General features: G+C 44.4%; 1 protein-coding gene across 1 annotated transcript in view; it reads right to left on the bottom strand.

Annotated features, from left to right (window-relative positions):
• Positions 1-14,888, bottom strand: part of LOC141103016 (ficolin-1-like) — a 41,990-nt gene that overhangs the window by 12,294 nt on the left and 14,808 nt on the right. The window contains exons 2-5 of the mRNA XM_073592136.1: positions 14,770-14,883; positions 6,220-6,264; positions 4,607-4,642; positions 129-167 (exon numbers count right to left, since the gene is read on the bottom strand). Coding sequence (XP_073448237.1) covers positions 129-167; positions 4,607-4,642; positions 6,220-6,264; positions 14,770-14,883 — 234 coding nt within the window. The remainder of the gene's footprint in view (positions 1-128; positions 168-4,606; positions 4,643-6,219; positions 6,265-14,769; positions 14,884-14,888) is intronic.

Raw genomic sequence — 14,888 nt, forward strand, 5'->3', positions numbered from 1 at the left:
GACAAAGATGACCACTATATCCTCTTACTTTAGAAGGAGCCGCCGATGGCAGAATCATCACCTTACCACATGGAGAGAAGAATACCAAACAGTTTGTAGTCTCCCAGAATAATATTCCCATGACTCACCATAGCCTCGGTCTGGAGTGCCCGTGTCTCCTTTCTCTCCTAGCGAAGACAAAATTTAGTGAGTTGGGTACAGTATTCTTTGTGTACAATATGGCATATTACTCTATCCTCCTAATACTAAATACTAATACTAAACGAATACCTAAAAGTGATACTTAAAGCGAAGTATCACCCAAAAATGGAACTTGCGCTTTAAGGGAGGTGACCCCCTGACATGCCACATTTGGTATGTCATGTCTTTGTGGGGGAGGGAGCAGATACCCTCTTTTTAGAGGGTTCCAGCTCCCACTTCCTCCCGGTGCACCGCGGCGCCGGAAGTAAGTTCACCTCTCCCCCCTCCCTCTCGGCAATCATCTGGGACACGTCACAGGTCCCAGATGATTGCCCGGCCAGTCACAGCATGCAGCGCGGCTCGCGCATGCTTATTGTGTGCCCGGCTGTGGAGCCACAGCTGGGCGCCCACAGTTACAATGCTGGTGCCGCAGAGAGGAGGGGGAGATAAACGGGGCTTCGTTTCCCCGCATCGCTGGATCCTGGGATAGGTAAGTGTCTGATTATTAAAAGTCAGCAGCTGCAGTATTTGTTGCTGCTGACTTAAATTTTTTTTTTTTTAAGTGAAACTCCGCTTTAAGGCTCAATTTTTATTTTTTTTAAAATAAGAAACATGTTATACTTACCTGCCCTGTGCAATGGTTTTGCACAGAGCAACCCCGATACTCCTTTTCTCAGGTCCTCTGCTGGCGCTCTTGTCACCACCTGCTTGCTATGGGGGAATTTGAGAGCGCCCGCTCCCGAGCTGGCTCTGTGTTTCCATTGACACACAGAGCGCATCTCGGCCCCGCCCTCGGCTCCCTCCTCACTGGCTGTGATTCACAGGAACAGGAGCCAATGAGGAGGCATAGAGCTGGATCAAGATCGGCCTCAGGTTAGTATTAGAGGGGGCTGGGAGCTGCATACTGAGGATTTTTTACCTTCATGCAAAAACATTCAGTTTTTACAACCACTTTAAAGTGAATGTAGCCAACACTTTATTTTTGTTTTGGATAGAGTAGGGAAGGGTAAGGGTAATTTTTGCTGTCTGTGTACCATTCACTTCCTGTCCCAGAGACGCAACAGGAAGTCAGTTTAAATCTCCCAAAGTCAAAGGAAATTCCCTTTTTAGACAGCTGTCCCCATTGAAAGATTTCCCCTTACCTCTTGTTCTGGGGCCAACTCAAAGAATTTTGGATTTCCCCTCCCTTTTTTTTTCTTGGTGACCATGGTCCTGGTCAAATACCTTCAATGGGGACACAGAGAGCAATCAAAACTTAAAAGGGTCTAACCTTATAATTATAAAAATATAATAATTAAAGGCTTTGTCTAGAGATACACTTTTACTAGTCCCAGATGGGAACTTGGCATACAGAGCTCTCCTGAATTAATATTTCAAATGTTGGCTTGTTTGATACATGTGGCTGTAGGGTTTGGAGGAAAGATTGAACTATAGACAACGCTGCCTGGAGTGGTCAGTAAGGATGAATCTTTTAGCCATGAAAATAATTGAATTCTCTGTAGGGATATAGTAATTGTACAGTAATTAGTCCACTTCCAACAGGGCTGTACAATGAGCGTGTGAGCCTGTGATGTCATGGGCTGACCACTGAACTGTAGGCACGCTGTGCAAATATCAGGAGCTACTGTGTATGTCTGTCAATGCTAAAGATCTGTCGCAGGTCTGAAACCACATTGCTGAATCCAACCCCTTCCCGCCGACCGTACGCACATATGCGTACTCGGCTTTCCGGGGTTATATCGGGATGATGCCCACAGCTGCAGGCATCATCCCGGTACCGTTGTTTACAGCGGGCGATCGGCTACCCGTGTATAACAACCGATGTGGCTAAAAGCCGCTCGTTTGTTATACCAGAGGAGCGGGAGGGGACATCCCCCCCCTCCCGCCGCCTCCCGCCGCTGTTACCGGACCTCCCGTGCGATCGGGAGGCCCGGTGTCCAATCGGGTACTTTCGGCGGCTGGGGGCGGGCTGGAACGAAGCTGTGACTGGCTTCGTTCCAGCCTTCTTGTTGTAAACGCGGAAGCGACGTCATGACGTCACTTCCCGTTTACTCGGCTGCCAATGGCGCCGAATTTAAAAAAGTACACAGTATTTAGAATCGCCGTTTTCGGCGATCTGAATACTTTGAAGTGTAAAGGAGGGATGGGGGGTCTCTCCATAAAGAGTACCTGTCACCACCTATTACTGTCACAAGGGATGTTTACATTCCTTGTGACAGCAATAAAAGTTAAAAAAAAAAAAAAAAAAAATTTTTAAAACACAATTTATAAAGTAAAAAAAAAAAAAATAAATAAAAAAAAAAAAAAAACTTTTTAAAGTGCCCCTGTCCCCGCGAGCTCGCGCAGCGAAGAAAACGCATACGGAAGTCGCACCCGCATATGTAAACGGTGTTCAAATCACACATGTGAGGTATCGCCGCGATCGTCAGAGCGAGAGCAATAATTCTAGCCCTAGACCTCCTCTGTAACTCTAACCTGGTAACCGTAAAAAAATTTAAAAGCGTCGCCTATGGAAAATACAGGTACTGTAGTTTGTCGCCATTCCACGAGTGCGTGCAATTATAAAGGGTGACATGTTTGGTATCTATTTACTCGGCGTAACATCATCTTTCACATTATACAAAAAATTGGGGTAACTTTACTGTTTGGATTTTTTTAAATTCATGAAAGTGTCCCTTTTCCAAAAATTTGCGTTTAAAACACAGCTGCACAAATACCGTGTGATAAAAAATATTGCAAAAATCGCCATTTTATTCTCTAGATTCTCTGCTAAAAAATATATATATAATGTTTGGGGGCTCTAAGTAATTTTCTAGCAAAAAATATGGATTTTAACTTGTAAACACCAAATTTCAAAAATAGGCTTAGTCATGAAAGGGTTAAAGTCAATGGGAGCCCAAATTAAAAAAACAATTGTCTATGCCACATAGACAATGTCTGGGCACAACCCTGAAGGATATCTACCAAAGCAAAAAAAAAAAAAAAAGAAAATGAAAAACTCTGTATGGTGGGGATCAGTGAGCTTAATAATACTTAAAAGGCAATAATAAAATTGCTTTAAGTAACATGCCTGGGGGACATCCTTTCTGTGAAGCGGCATATCTATGTGATGTATACTACCTACTACAGCAAAACTGACATTTACAAAGGAAAAAAAGTGTGTTTGAATTGCTAGAAAAATGGCAGCTTCAAATGATTTGAGAACGGCCAGGGATTCCCTTCACTTATACCAGATCTTTTTTGTAGATATAAAGGTTAATGGGGGACCCCCACAATAAAAGGAGAAACCCCCCCTGGCAAAGTCCCTTATCCCCATATTGATGAGAATGGGGGCCTGTTCCCCACAACCCTAGATTAGAGTTGCCATCTTTTCACCAAAACCCAAACACTTTAGCGGCACACGAAAATTTTTGTTTTTTTACGGGGGAACACTATGGACTGTGGTATAAAATGGAACTCTGATGTAAGGGAGTTTCTGCTTATCAAAGCCCCCATTTACATCAGAATTCCCAGCATTCCACATCAAATCAGGCTTCCCAAAGCTCCCCCATACATCAGAGTCCACAGAGCACCCCTTACATCTGAGTCCCCCTTACCTTACCTCAGGCACGCCTACGTTGGATGGGGGGGTTGCAGTCCCGTCTGAATAATGTGTCCGGGTTTCAGACAGTCTGAAACCTGGACATATTATTAAAAACTCGGACTGTCCGGGTGAATCCCGGACAGGTGGCAACCCTACCCTAGATGAGTGGTTGTGGGGGTCTGTGGGTTCTGGGCTTATCAAAATTTAGAAGCCTCCTTTGACAATAAGGGGGCACCCATGTGAATGAGTATAGGTTGCATAGTATTCTTATAAAGTGTAAAGAAACAAACACACAGTTTTTGAGAAGACCTTTACTAAAAATTCAAAAAAAAAATGTCCCATGATGTATATCCACCGTCAATCACATTATCCAGTGATGCAGATCCATGTCAATCACAAAGCCTGTCAATCCGTGGAAAGAAAAAAAAACCTAAAGGGTCTGGTATAATTTTTTGTTTTATTTTTTTTGCATAAGGTCCACCTTAGGGGGCTGGAATGAATTATGAGAATTTTATTTTTCAAACTATCTCCTTTGTTTACCGCCACTTCCTTAATAACCACTGACAGCGGAAGAAGGAAGCTGTCATATATAGTAATGGGAGAAAATCCCACTACTATTTATGATGTTCGGCTACTGTAAGACAGAAATCTGAACAAACAAAGTTTGATCGAAAACGGTGTTCAGACCTACAGTAACTGGGAGCTCATTTCTATTGGGAAGGTGTTACATATCTGGCACCTTTCCTGCCTCATGGTCTTAGTATCCAAAATGTTGGTGCTATAGAAATGCATGAAATAAATACATCAGTTATTCTAGACAATAGTAATGAATAAAGTCCTTACCTTTTTGCCCTTTATCTCCTGGAATACCATTTACCCCTGTACCGAAACCAAACAAAATAAAATATAATGAATATAAAAATAGGTTTCATGGACATTCACTTTTTTGCAGTAGACCTGGGACATCTGTTCTTCATTAAAGCAAAACTACACTCATGTTAAGTCTTAATATTAAATAATGTATCGATATAAGTTAATGTTTAAAAAATGTTGTTACTGTGTATACTGAATAGACATTTATGTGAGCAGCCATCCTCATTTTAGTGTGATTGTGCTTTACTTTTTCTTTCTATTTTAGCGCAACTCTACAGTCTAAGTTGATAGTCTAAGTCAGGGGTGTCCAAGCTTTCTAAACAATGGGCCAGTTTACTGTCCTTCAAACTTTAGAGGGGCCAGATTGTGGCCAATGGGAGTAGAAAATGTCTTGGCATTGGTTACAATGCTCCATCATTGGTGTTAGTGAGAGGAATAGTGCCCCATTATTGGTGTCCGTTAGAGGAATACTGCCCGATCATTGGTGTCGGTGAGAAAGCTAGTACCCCATTATTGGTGTCAGTTGGAGGAATAGTGCCCCATCATTGGGGTCAGTGAGAGGATTTGTGACCCATTACTGGAGTCAGTGTGAGGAAAAAGTACACCATTATTGGTGTCAGTGGGAAGAATAGTGCCCCATCATTGGTGTCAGTTGGAGGAATATTACCCCACTATTGGTGTCAGTGAGAGGAGTAGTGCCCTATTTCTAGTGTCAGTGGGAGGAATAGTGCTCCATTGTTGATGTCAGTGAAAGGAATAGTACCCACTGTTGGTGTTAGTGGGAGGAATAGTGCTGCAGGGGCTGGATAAAGGCAAACAAAAGGCCACATCTGGCCCCCGGGCCGCAGTTTGGAGACCACTGGTCTAAGATATATTTTTAGAGGGATTTAGCAAGTGTGACAGGGGCTGCAAAAGGCCAAATACAAGATGTAAATGCTAAAATATGATTGTGGTATCTTATCACATCATATAAATGAATTATTGTAAGGTGAAACCCTACTTCCCAAACATATGGAAAGGATAAGGCATTATTTTATTGGGTTCTTTATCATCCTCCAACAGGACAGACAGTAAATTAAGTGTATACTAAATGAAAAACTTTTTTTAGATTTGGATAGGGTGGTGAGGGGTTAGATCCACTGTCAAGTTTGTATTGCTGCCTGTGTCCCCATAAGGAAGATGCGCTGTCCCTGTTCTTATAATCAATGGCTCCAGAAATGAAAGTGAGGCTAAATACAAAACTTTAAGTTGCCACCAGAACAGAAATAGAGGGGAAATCATCTAATGGGGATATTTGTTCCCATGACAGCTAAGAGAGGTTCTCTTCCTGTTGAGTCTACGGGACAGGACATGAAGATAATCACTCTAATGGGGCCCGGGTGGCAAATCAAAAAAAAAAAGAAAAACCTGACAGCAGTGTTAAACTGTACCTCCCTACTATATCCAGAAAAAAGAAAAAAAAATGTTTTGGCTTCAGATACACTTTAAGGAACATTTTCAAAACCAAGCAGTTGTCTGACAGATGAAATCAAAGTGTTTGGTCTGATATACAAAAGGTGTGACAAAGACATCTCAAACCATACCTGGCAATCCGGCAGGTCCAGCTTTCCCAGGTTCTCCCTTTGGCCCTGGCAGGAAAGAGTTGCAATAATATTTAGCTTCATTTTTCCATTGGTCCAGTAACCACAATGATAATGAAACCATGTCTGGCTTTACCATGCTAGTCTATACCCAGAGCCTACATTTTCTGAGAACTCATGCATTCAACGAGAGCAAACATCATAGGATTAACTAATTTTTCCTCCGCCATATGCCCCTTCCCCTTCCCCTGATCTCTGTCAAAATCGATGGCACAACTATAAGCCCATCCCCACATGCCAAGGTTCTAGGTGTAGTCCTGGACTCTGAACTCTCCTTCAAGCAACACATCCAATCACTGTCCAAATCCTGCCGCCCCAACATCCGCAACATCTCCAAAAAGCCCCTTTCTAACCAATGACACAACAAAGCTCTTAATTCACTCGCTGATCATCTCTCACCTCGACTACTGCAACTCCCTTCTCATTGGCTATCACCTCTTCAATCCATCTTGAATGCTGCTGCCAGACTCATCCACCTTACCAATTGCTCTGTGTCTGCTACCCCTCTCTGTCAATCCCTCCACTGGCTTCCGCTTGGCCTAAGAATTAAATTCAAAATACTAACAACTACATACAAAGCCATCCACAATTTCGCCCCCAGCTACATCACTAGCCTAGTCTCTAAATACCAACCTAATCGTTCTCTTCGTTCCTCTCAAGACCTCCTGCTCTCTAGCTCCCTGATCACCTCCTCCCATGCTCGCCTCCAGGACTTTTCCAAAGCCTCTCCAATCCTATGGAATGCCTTACCCCAATCTGTCCGCTTATCTCCTACTTTATTAGCTTTTAGATGATCCCTGAAAACCCTTTTCTTCAGAGAAGCCTACCCTATCCATACCTAACAACTGTATTTTCATTTTCTCGATCAGCTCATCCCCCACAGTTATTACCTTTTGTTTCCACTTGACCCTGCCTTCTAGATTGTAAGCTCTAACGAGCAGGGCTCTCTGATCCCCCCTGTATTGATTTGTATTATAAGTGTACTGTCTGCCCTCATGTTGTAAAGCGCTGCGCAAACTGTTGGCGCTATATAAATCCTGTATAATAATAATAATAATAATAATAACTTAAACTGTTTTTTTATTACACCTTTCTCTACCCTTATACTTAAAGAATAAGTTCACCTTTTGAACGTGTTACACCCCTAGCCCCCCCATGACAGTGGACAGGGGTTTCTGTCCCCCTGCAGCCACTGCCACATTTGAAATTGACATAGCTGTGCGGGGCTCTGCCTGCACAGCTGTGTCATTCATTTGCAGAGATCTGTAAATAAATAAAAGTCCTATCTGTCACCGCAGCAGACCTACTTGTAGTTCTCAATGGAATATGAAGGCGCTGATCATTGACATTCCCTCCAGCTTTCTAACTGAAAGCCTGAACGGAGATATGGGCAGAAAGTTAATGGGAGAGTGTGCAGGAGCCTGACATTGCTTTCAATGTATCTTTGAACTTGCTAGCAAATTTGTTATCTTCAGATACAGTTATTTCCTTAGAACACCCTCCGTGCCTTTCTGGGAGTATCTAGTTAATGCCTGTGCTGGGCCAGCTCCTTTGCCATTCCCTCCAGCCTCCTACATGACCTTTATGCAGTTACTGGGGGAGGAGAGAAAGGATATACTATAAAACAGTGTTTCTCAACTGGGGTTCTGTGGAACCCTAGGCTTCCTGTAGAAGTTCTCAGGGGTTCTGCCGCAAATCAACATTGTGACAGATATATATCTGCGCAATGTTGTTTGCAGTGTTGTTCCCAATGCATGCTAACAGTGAGTACCGTCAGAGTGCATTGATACCCGATAGCTCCTCTGTAGTTCCGGCTCCTGTGAACGGTGAGGGCGGCGCTGGGAGGTGTGCAGAGAGTGGGAGCACTGAATGCAGACTGTGGAAGCAGGGAGCACAGAGGAGGAGCAAGTGGCTGGATCAGGAGGTGAGCTCCTGTCTGAACGGTACCAGTGATGCACACTGTGGAGGTGGGGAGCAGAAAAAACAAGCAGATGGCTGGATCAGGAGGTGTATGGAAGGGGTGAATGCAGACTGCGGAGGGAGGGAGGGAGCAGAGAATAGGTTGAGACATCCTGTGTATAGCAGCACTGAATGCAGACTGTATTCACTGCCAGTGGGCATTGAAATCAACATTAGAATCAGTGTTGCCAACCGCCCGTGAATTTACGGGCAGCCCATAAATTTCAGCCCTTTTTTGGGCTGCCCGTAAATGTCCATTAGCGGCAGCTACTCCTGTAAAAAAGATGGCCGCGGGCCGGTCATGCAACTGCACATACACCGTCCTGAAGCCTGTCGGGCTCAGGAAAGCTCGTACGCGCTCGACCAGGCGGCACATGAGCAGTAACGTAATGCTGCCACCTGGCACCATTTTTAAATAGCAGGCAATCGTTCCTGGTGGTGCTGCAGCAGAAGAGGAGCTGAGGAGCAGTGAGGACAGTGACACTTGTTTGAGGGGATAATAAAAGGAGGCAGAGGAGGACATTACTGCGGGTGTAGCCGTGAAGGGGGAAGAGGAGGACACTGATGTGCCTGTGTGGACTGAGAGGTGAAAGGGGCAGAGGAGGAGCCTGGAGGACACTGATGTAGAGAAGTAATATGAAGGGGACAGAGGAGGAAACTACTGTGAGGGGGGATAAGGAGGACACTACCATGTCCATGCAGCCTCTGATCATCTTCTGTATCCTGTCCGCTCCGCAGCCTCTGATCATATCCTGTCCGCTCCGCAGCCTCTGACCATATCCTGTCCGCTCCGCAGCCTCTGATCATATCCTGTCCGCTCAGCAGCCTCTGATCATATCCTGTCAGCTCCGCAGCCTGTGATCATATCCTGTCCGCTCCGCAGCCTCTGATCATATCCTGTCCGCTCCGCAGCCTCTGATCATCTCCTGTATCCTGTGTGCTCCGCAGCCTCCAACCATCTACTGTATCCTTTCCGTTCTGCAGCCTCTGACCATCTCCTATACCATCCACTCCGCAGCCTCTGACCATCTCCTGTATCCTGTCAGCTCCACAGCCTCTGACCATCTCCTGTTACTGTATAACGTCTGCAGTCTCTGACCATCTCTTGTATCATGTCTGCAGTCTCTGCCCATCTCTTGTATCATGTCCACAACCTCTGACCATCTCCTGTCTTATATCATGTGTACTGTGGAGAGGAGGCTATAGGATAAAACCAGAGCTGTCAAGCTGGAGCCATCTGACTGAGCCCTGCACGGTGCACCTGAGAGGAGGTCAGTGACAGCGCCGCCAGGCCAATCTGGGGGGGGGGGGTGTTGCTGATGAAAGGGGGGGGAATGAATACAATAATGTAAGGGGGCACTGATATAAAGGTTCTCCCCTATATTAGAAACCACCCCTTACCTTAGTGTATTCACTCTGCAGAAGGCGGTCTCTGGTCACCAGAGTGCCCCCCACATCAGAGTTCCCGGCTTTCCCCTTTACATCAGAGTCTGCAGGATTCCCCCTTACAGTGCAAGGGTAATGCTGCAGACCCTGATGTAAGTGGGAACTCTAATGTAAAGGGAACTCAGTGGACTCTGATATAAGAGTGGGCTCTGGTTGTGGCAGAACCCCTGAGAACTTCTCCAGGAAGCCTAGAGTTCCACAGAACCCCAGTTAAGAAACACTGTTCTATATTAATCCCTTTCTCTCCTCCCCCAGTAACTGCATACAGGTTATGTAGGAGGCTGGAGGGAATGGCAAAGGAGCTGGCCTAGCACAGGCATTAACTAGATACTCCCAGAAAGGCACAGAGGGTGTTCTAAGGAAATAACTGTATCTGAAGATAACAAATTTGCTAGCAAGTTCAAAGATACATTGAAAGAGAATAAAAATAATTTATAGAAAGGAAAATCACTGAAAGTAAACATAAAATAAAATGGGCCTTAGTGAAGGAGCCAACTGAGAGTCAATTCATCACAGGGAGCTCCAAAACTAAAGAGGTGAAGAAGCCAAAGTACCAAAGCAAGCCTCCTCAGTGACTAAAAAAATGTGCATTTATTATTTATAACTCAGGCACCTGAGTGGATGATGGGTGCAATGTCAGGCTCCTGCACACTCTACCATTAACTTTCTGCCCATATCTCCGTTCAGGCTTTCAGTTAGAAAGCTGGAGGGAATGTCAATGATCAGCCCCCTCATATTAGAACTACAAGTAAGTCAGCTGTGGTGGCAGATAGGATTTTTATTTATTTACAGATCTCTGCAAATGAATGACACAGCTATGCAGGCAGAGCCCCACACAGCTGTGCCAATTTCAAATGTGGCAGTGGCTGCAGGGGGACAGAAACCCCCACCCGCTGTCATGGGGGGACCAGGGGTTTGGGGCTGTGGGCTGCAGAACATGTTACACCCTAAATATGGGTGTAACATGTTCAAAAGGTGAACTTATCCTTTAAGTATAAGGGTAGAGAAAGGTGTAATAAAAAAACAGTTTAAGTTATTATTATTATACAGGATTTATATAGTGCCAACAGTTTGCGACATGAGGGCAGACAGTACACTTACAATGGTCACCAGAGCCCACTCTTATATCAGAGTTCCCTCTTAGATCATGATCTGCAGTGTTCCCCATTACATAAGAGTTCCCTTTCACTGTAAGGGGGAATCCTGCAGACTCTGCTGTAAGGAGGAACTCTGTGCTGGGTTATAGTGATCTGACCTTCATGTAATTTAAACACATTGCTAATAGCACGGGCTACATGCTTATAGTCTAATTATTGATATATGCACTATTTAGCACTGAAAACTGTCATTTTAGGTACTTTTTTGCAGTGTCAGTAAAAAAATGTGGCTCTGTCAGGAATTTTCATGATTTTTACCAGCAAAAAATTGGCACCATTTGTAAATTTTGGCAGCCTGCCAGTAAATTTCAATTTGGGGGTTGGCAACACTGATTGGAATCTTGTGTGTATTTTTTCTGAACAGAAAAAACTCACCTGACACCAACATTGTGGTGCAAACAGTGCACATAGAAATCAATTGTTTTCTCTGTGAATTAGCCCAAAATATTATATCAGGTCAAATCTGAACCACTTTCCCATCAATTCTTATGCATGTTGAGAATGAGGCCCAACTGTTTCCACAGTCTGCTGACTTATTTATGAATCACAATATTTGTGAGTTTTGTTCAAGTTCAGTAAGGCCTTGTTCACAGCATACTATATGTGCATATAAACTTGCAGATTTGACTTGCATAGAATATTTTGGGCTTGTTCTTACCATGTGCTGAGATATGCATTTTTCTAATGTAGGTCTCTGTATATACATAAAGATGTAGCGCTGGTAGATTTTTAATCTACTGCTGATAGGTAAATCTAGTGGGTTACTTGTTAGGTGAAGTTAGGTTTGCCTCTGTTCCAGCTTGGCTGAGTTGCGTGTAATTCCACACTGTGCCAGTGGGTGTCGTTGTCACCATGGGCCGGTGTTGGAAAGGCAACGTGTTGAAGCGTATGAGTGCTCCTCTGTCGCGGAGACAATTCAGTGGAGGTGGTCCTCCGAGTTGCATTCTGGGAGAGGGTATTTATGGGACAGACGCCATGTTTAGGGGTTCGTTTTCAGCCACCTGCTGGCCCTCCTGACCGACAGGTATGCATTAGAAATACCCCCTCGTGGTCCTCCGTTCCGGAGGCCCACGTCGCTGCGGCGTTTGGGTGGGCTCAGAAGCCTGTTCTGGGGCCTACCACAGCGGCAGAGGTATGGTCCTGAGCTGTCTATCCTGAGTGAAGAAGCTGGACAACTGAGGAGATCCCAGGGGAAGACCCATCATGGAAGGATCATGCAGAGTGCTGGTCTGGAGAGGGGCCTGGTGACTCAATTGGAGGACGTATCCTGAAGCAATCTTACTGCATAGTACAATTGATTTCTATGTGCTATGTTCACACCACAATGTTGGTGTTTTTTTGGGTGAGTTTTTTTTCTTTGCAGAAAAATGCATGCATATTGCATATTTCTGTGCATAAAAAGCAAGCCCAATTTTCACATTAAAGTGTTAGTAAACTTTGTAGAAAAAAAAAAAAAAGTCACCCTGCAAGGCAATGTCATAATGCGCATCGCATACATGCACATTATGAGAAACTTTAAAACAAAGGCCTCTAGCGGCGCGTTGTCACCGCTGACAGGGCTTCCATGTTCAAACGGACTTCCTTCTGGGTTCGCGGGCTCCAGCCATCTGATTGGCCAAACCACGATGATGTCAATGTTTATGGCACAGACCTCTGAAGAAACGGCATGCCATTCCTTCAGAGCGCATGCGCCGGTGATGTAACCGGCTGCTGGTCCATGCAATATCTCCTACACAGTGCACGTTTACGAAATATAAATTTTACCTACAGGTAAGCTTTATTATAAGCTTACCTGTAGGTAAAAATGGCTGACAAGACTTTACTACCACTTTAAGGAGGTATGTTTCTTCTATTATTTATTGCTATTGCTGCAATGATTGTTGTTGTTATATCTATAGCTCACTGATCAGATTCAATGTTCCATAAGCTGTAGATCTGAATATTTTTTTAGGGGTTCCCTAAGATCTCAAGCTTTTTGCCTGAGTGTCAGTTGGGTGACAGATCTGAGTCTGCTGGATCTGCTGACATCACATCCAAGATGGTGCTACCCAGCAACATTCTGAGGGTTTTGGATGTCTACACAAGGGAGGCTTCTACAGGTAAATAACATATCTAAAATACATTAAATGCACATTATAAAGATTGTTGTTGAATGAATGGTCTGGTCACAGGTTCTCTTCTATAGTTCATGCACAAAGGGCTTACACAGGCATTTTAGATGCCTGGTGTAATTTCCCAGTGCTTTACTACACCCAGGGAGCTGCACATGCTGTATACAGCTGGCCATATGAGTGAATAAATTACCCGGTTGTGCTCTTGTAAACAACAATGTTTCTTTGCATTGGCCTTTACCCGCACATGCGCATTAATGTATTTTTCGAACATACAATTTCCCATTCAGATAATATGTTGGATGCACATGCACTGGTAAACGTTGATATAAAGATAGATATAAAGGCAGATATAAAGAAGCATTGTCATTTACAAGAGCACTGCGGCGTACAGCCATCCATTTGCCGAGAATGCCACATGCACTATATTTTAGTCCATTGTGCATTGGGCTGCATATTTAAATGAATGTGTTTAACTCACAGCAGTGGCAGGCTGGTGTGAATAGGCCTTCAGAGCAAATAGGTCTGACATGGTTTAATCAAACTGACAATGACAATTGGTGTTTTTTATTAATATATCTTCTACTTTATTTTATTAAGGGTAGTTTTCACAAAATGTTGGTGTAGCACTAACCCCCGAAGGAGCTGCTGATTTATATTGGGCTGTTACCGTCACCTCTTTACCTGTAGTTTCACCAATACCAGAACTTAGAGTCTATATTGAGCTTTGTATCTGACAATGTAGGCACCAGTCACTTTAGTACTTTTCCAATGCTTTAATAGGAAATAACTGGAAGAAGTAGCAGGAAAGAGGTAGAAGAAGAGTTGCAGGAAAGTTCAAATACCTTTTCTTTAGGACACTGAGGAATATACCTTCAGTCCAGGATAAAATCTTTGCCCACCCGGATAGGTCTCTCTCACTGACCTAGCAGCTGGAGCAAAAAGGAAGTCTCTGTCACAGACTTGAGAAGAGCAATATAACTGTACGATCTTCTGCCACAGGACGTAGTAGTTTTAGATGAACAGCAACACAGTACCAGAACCTTTAAGCCGACCCGGCAGTACTTGTGCGGTAGATTAGGTTAAGATGCATCCTCCAATTGAATCACCAGGCCCCTCTTGAGACACCAGAATTCCGCACGGTCCTCTCCAAGATGGGTCCTCCCCTGGGTCTTCTCAATTGTCCGGCTTCTTCCCGCAGGACAGACAGCACAGGACCATCCCCGCAGCAGCAGGTCCCAGACAGGCTTCTGGGCCTACTTGCACGGCTGCAGCATCGCAGCCCTCTGGCCTGGAGGGCCACGAGGTAGAACTGACTCCTCACACATGGCATCTGTCCCATAAATACTCTCTCCCAGATTGCACAGCAGTGGACCACCTCTGCCGAGTTACCTCTGGGCAAGAAGAGTACTCAATACACTTCAGCTTGTTGCTTTTCCAACACTGACCTACGGTGACAACGACACCTACAGGCAACAGTGTGAAACTGCACGCAACACAGCCAATGCTGGAACAGAGGCTAATTTAGCCAAAAATTAACTCTGAACTATATACAGAACAGATAACCCACTAAATTTACAAATAAGCGCCTGATCAAAAATTTGTCAGTGTTACATTGGCATACACAACATATTTCTGAGAAATCATGTATGTTGAAAGCTCATCCCTAGCCAGAGTGCAATTGGGAACAGGGGCAGGAAGGTCAATGAGAAAGAGGATGGAAGTAGCATAGCTCTGGCTGCCTCTTGACTTCGCACAGTAAGAAAGGTTCCTGTGTATATTCTATGTGAGAATTCATATACAGTCAATTATGCACTAACCTTTCTCTGAGGGAGCACCGGATTCACCTTTCTGGCCTGGAGGTCCAGGCAACCCAGGACATCCACGAAGTATAGCTAACTTTTCAGAGCCTTCAATTCCAACAAGTTTTACATCTGTA

Source organism: Aquarana catesbeiana, linkage group LG07 (assembly GCF_042186555.1).
Source record: "Aquarana catesbeiana isolate 2022-GZ linkage group LG07, ASM4218655v1, whole genome shotgun sequence".
Lineage (NCBI taxonomy): Eukaryota > Metazoa > Chordata > Amphibia > Anura > Ranidae > Aquarana > Aquarana catesbeiana.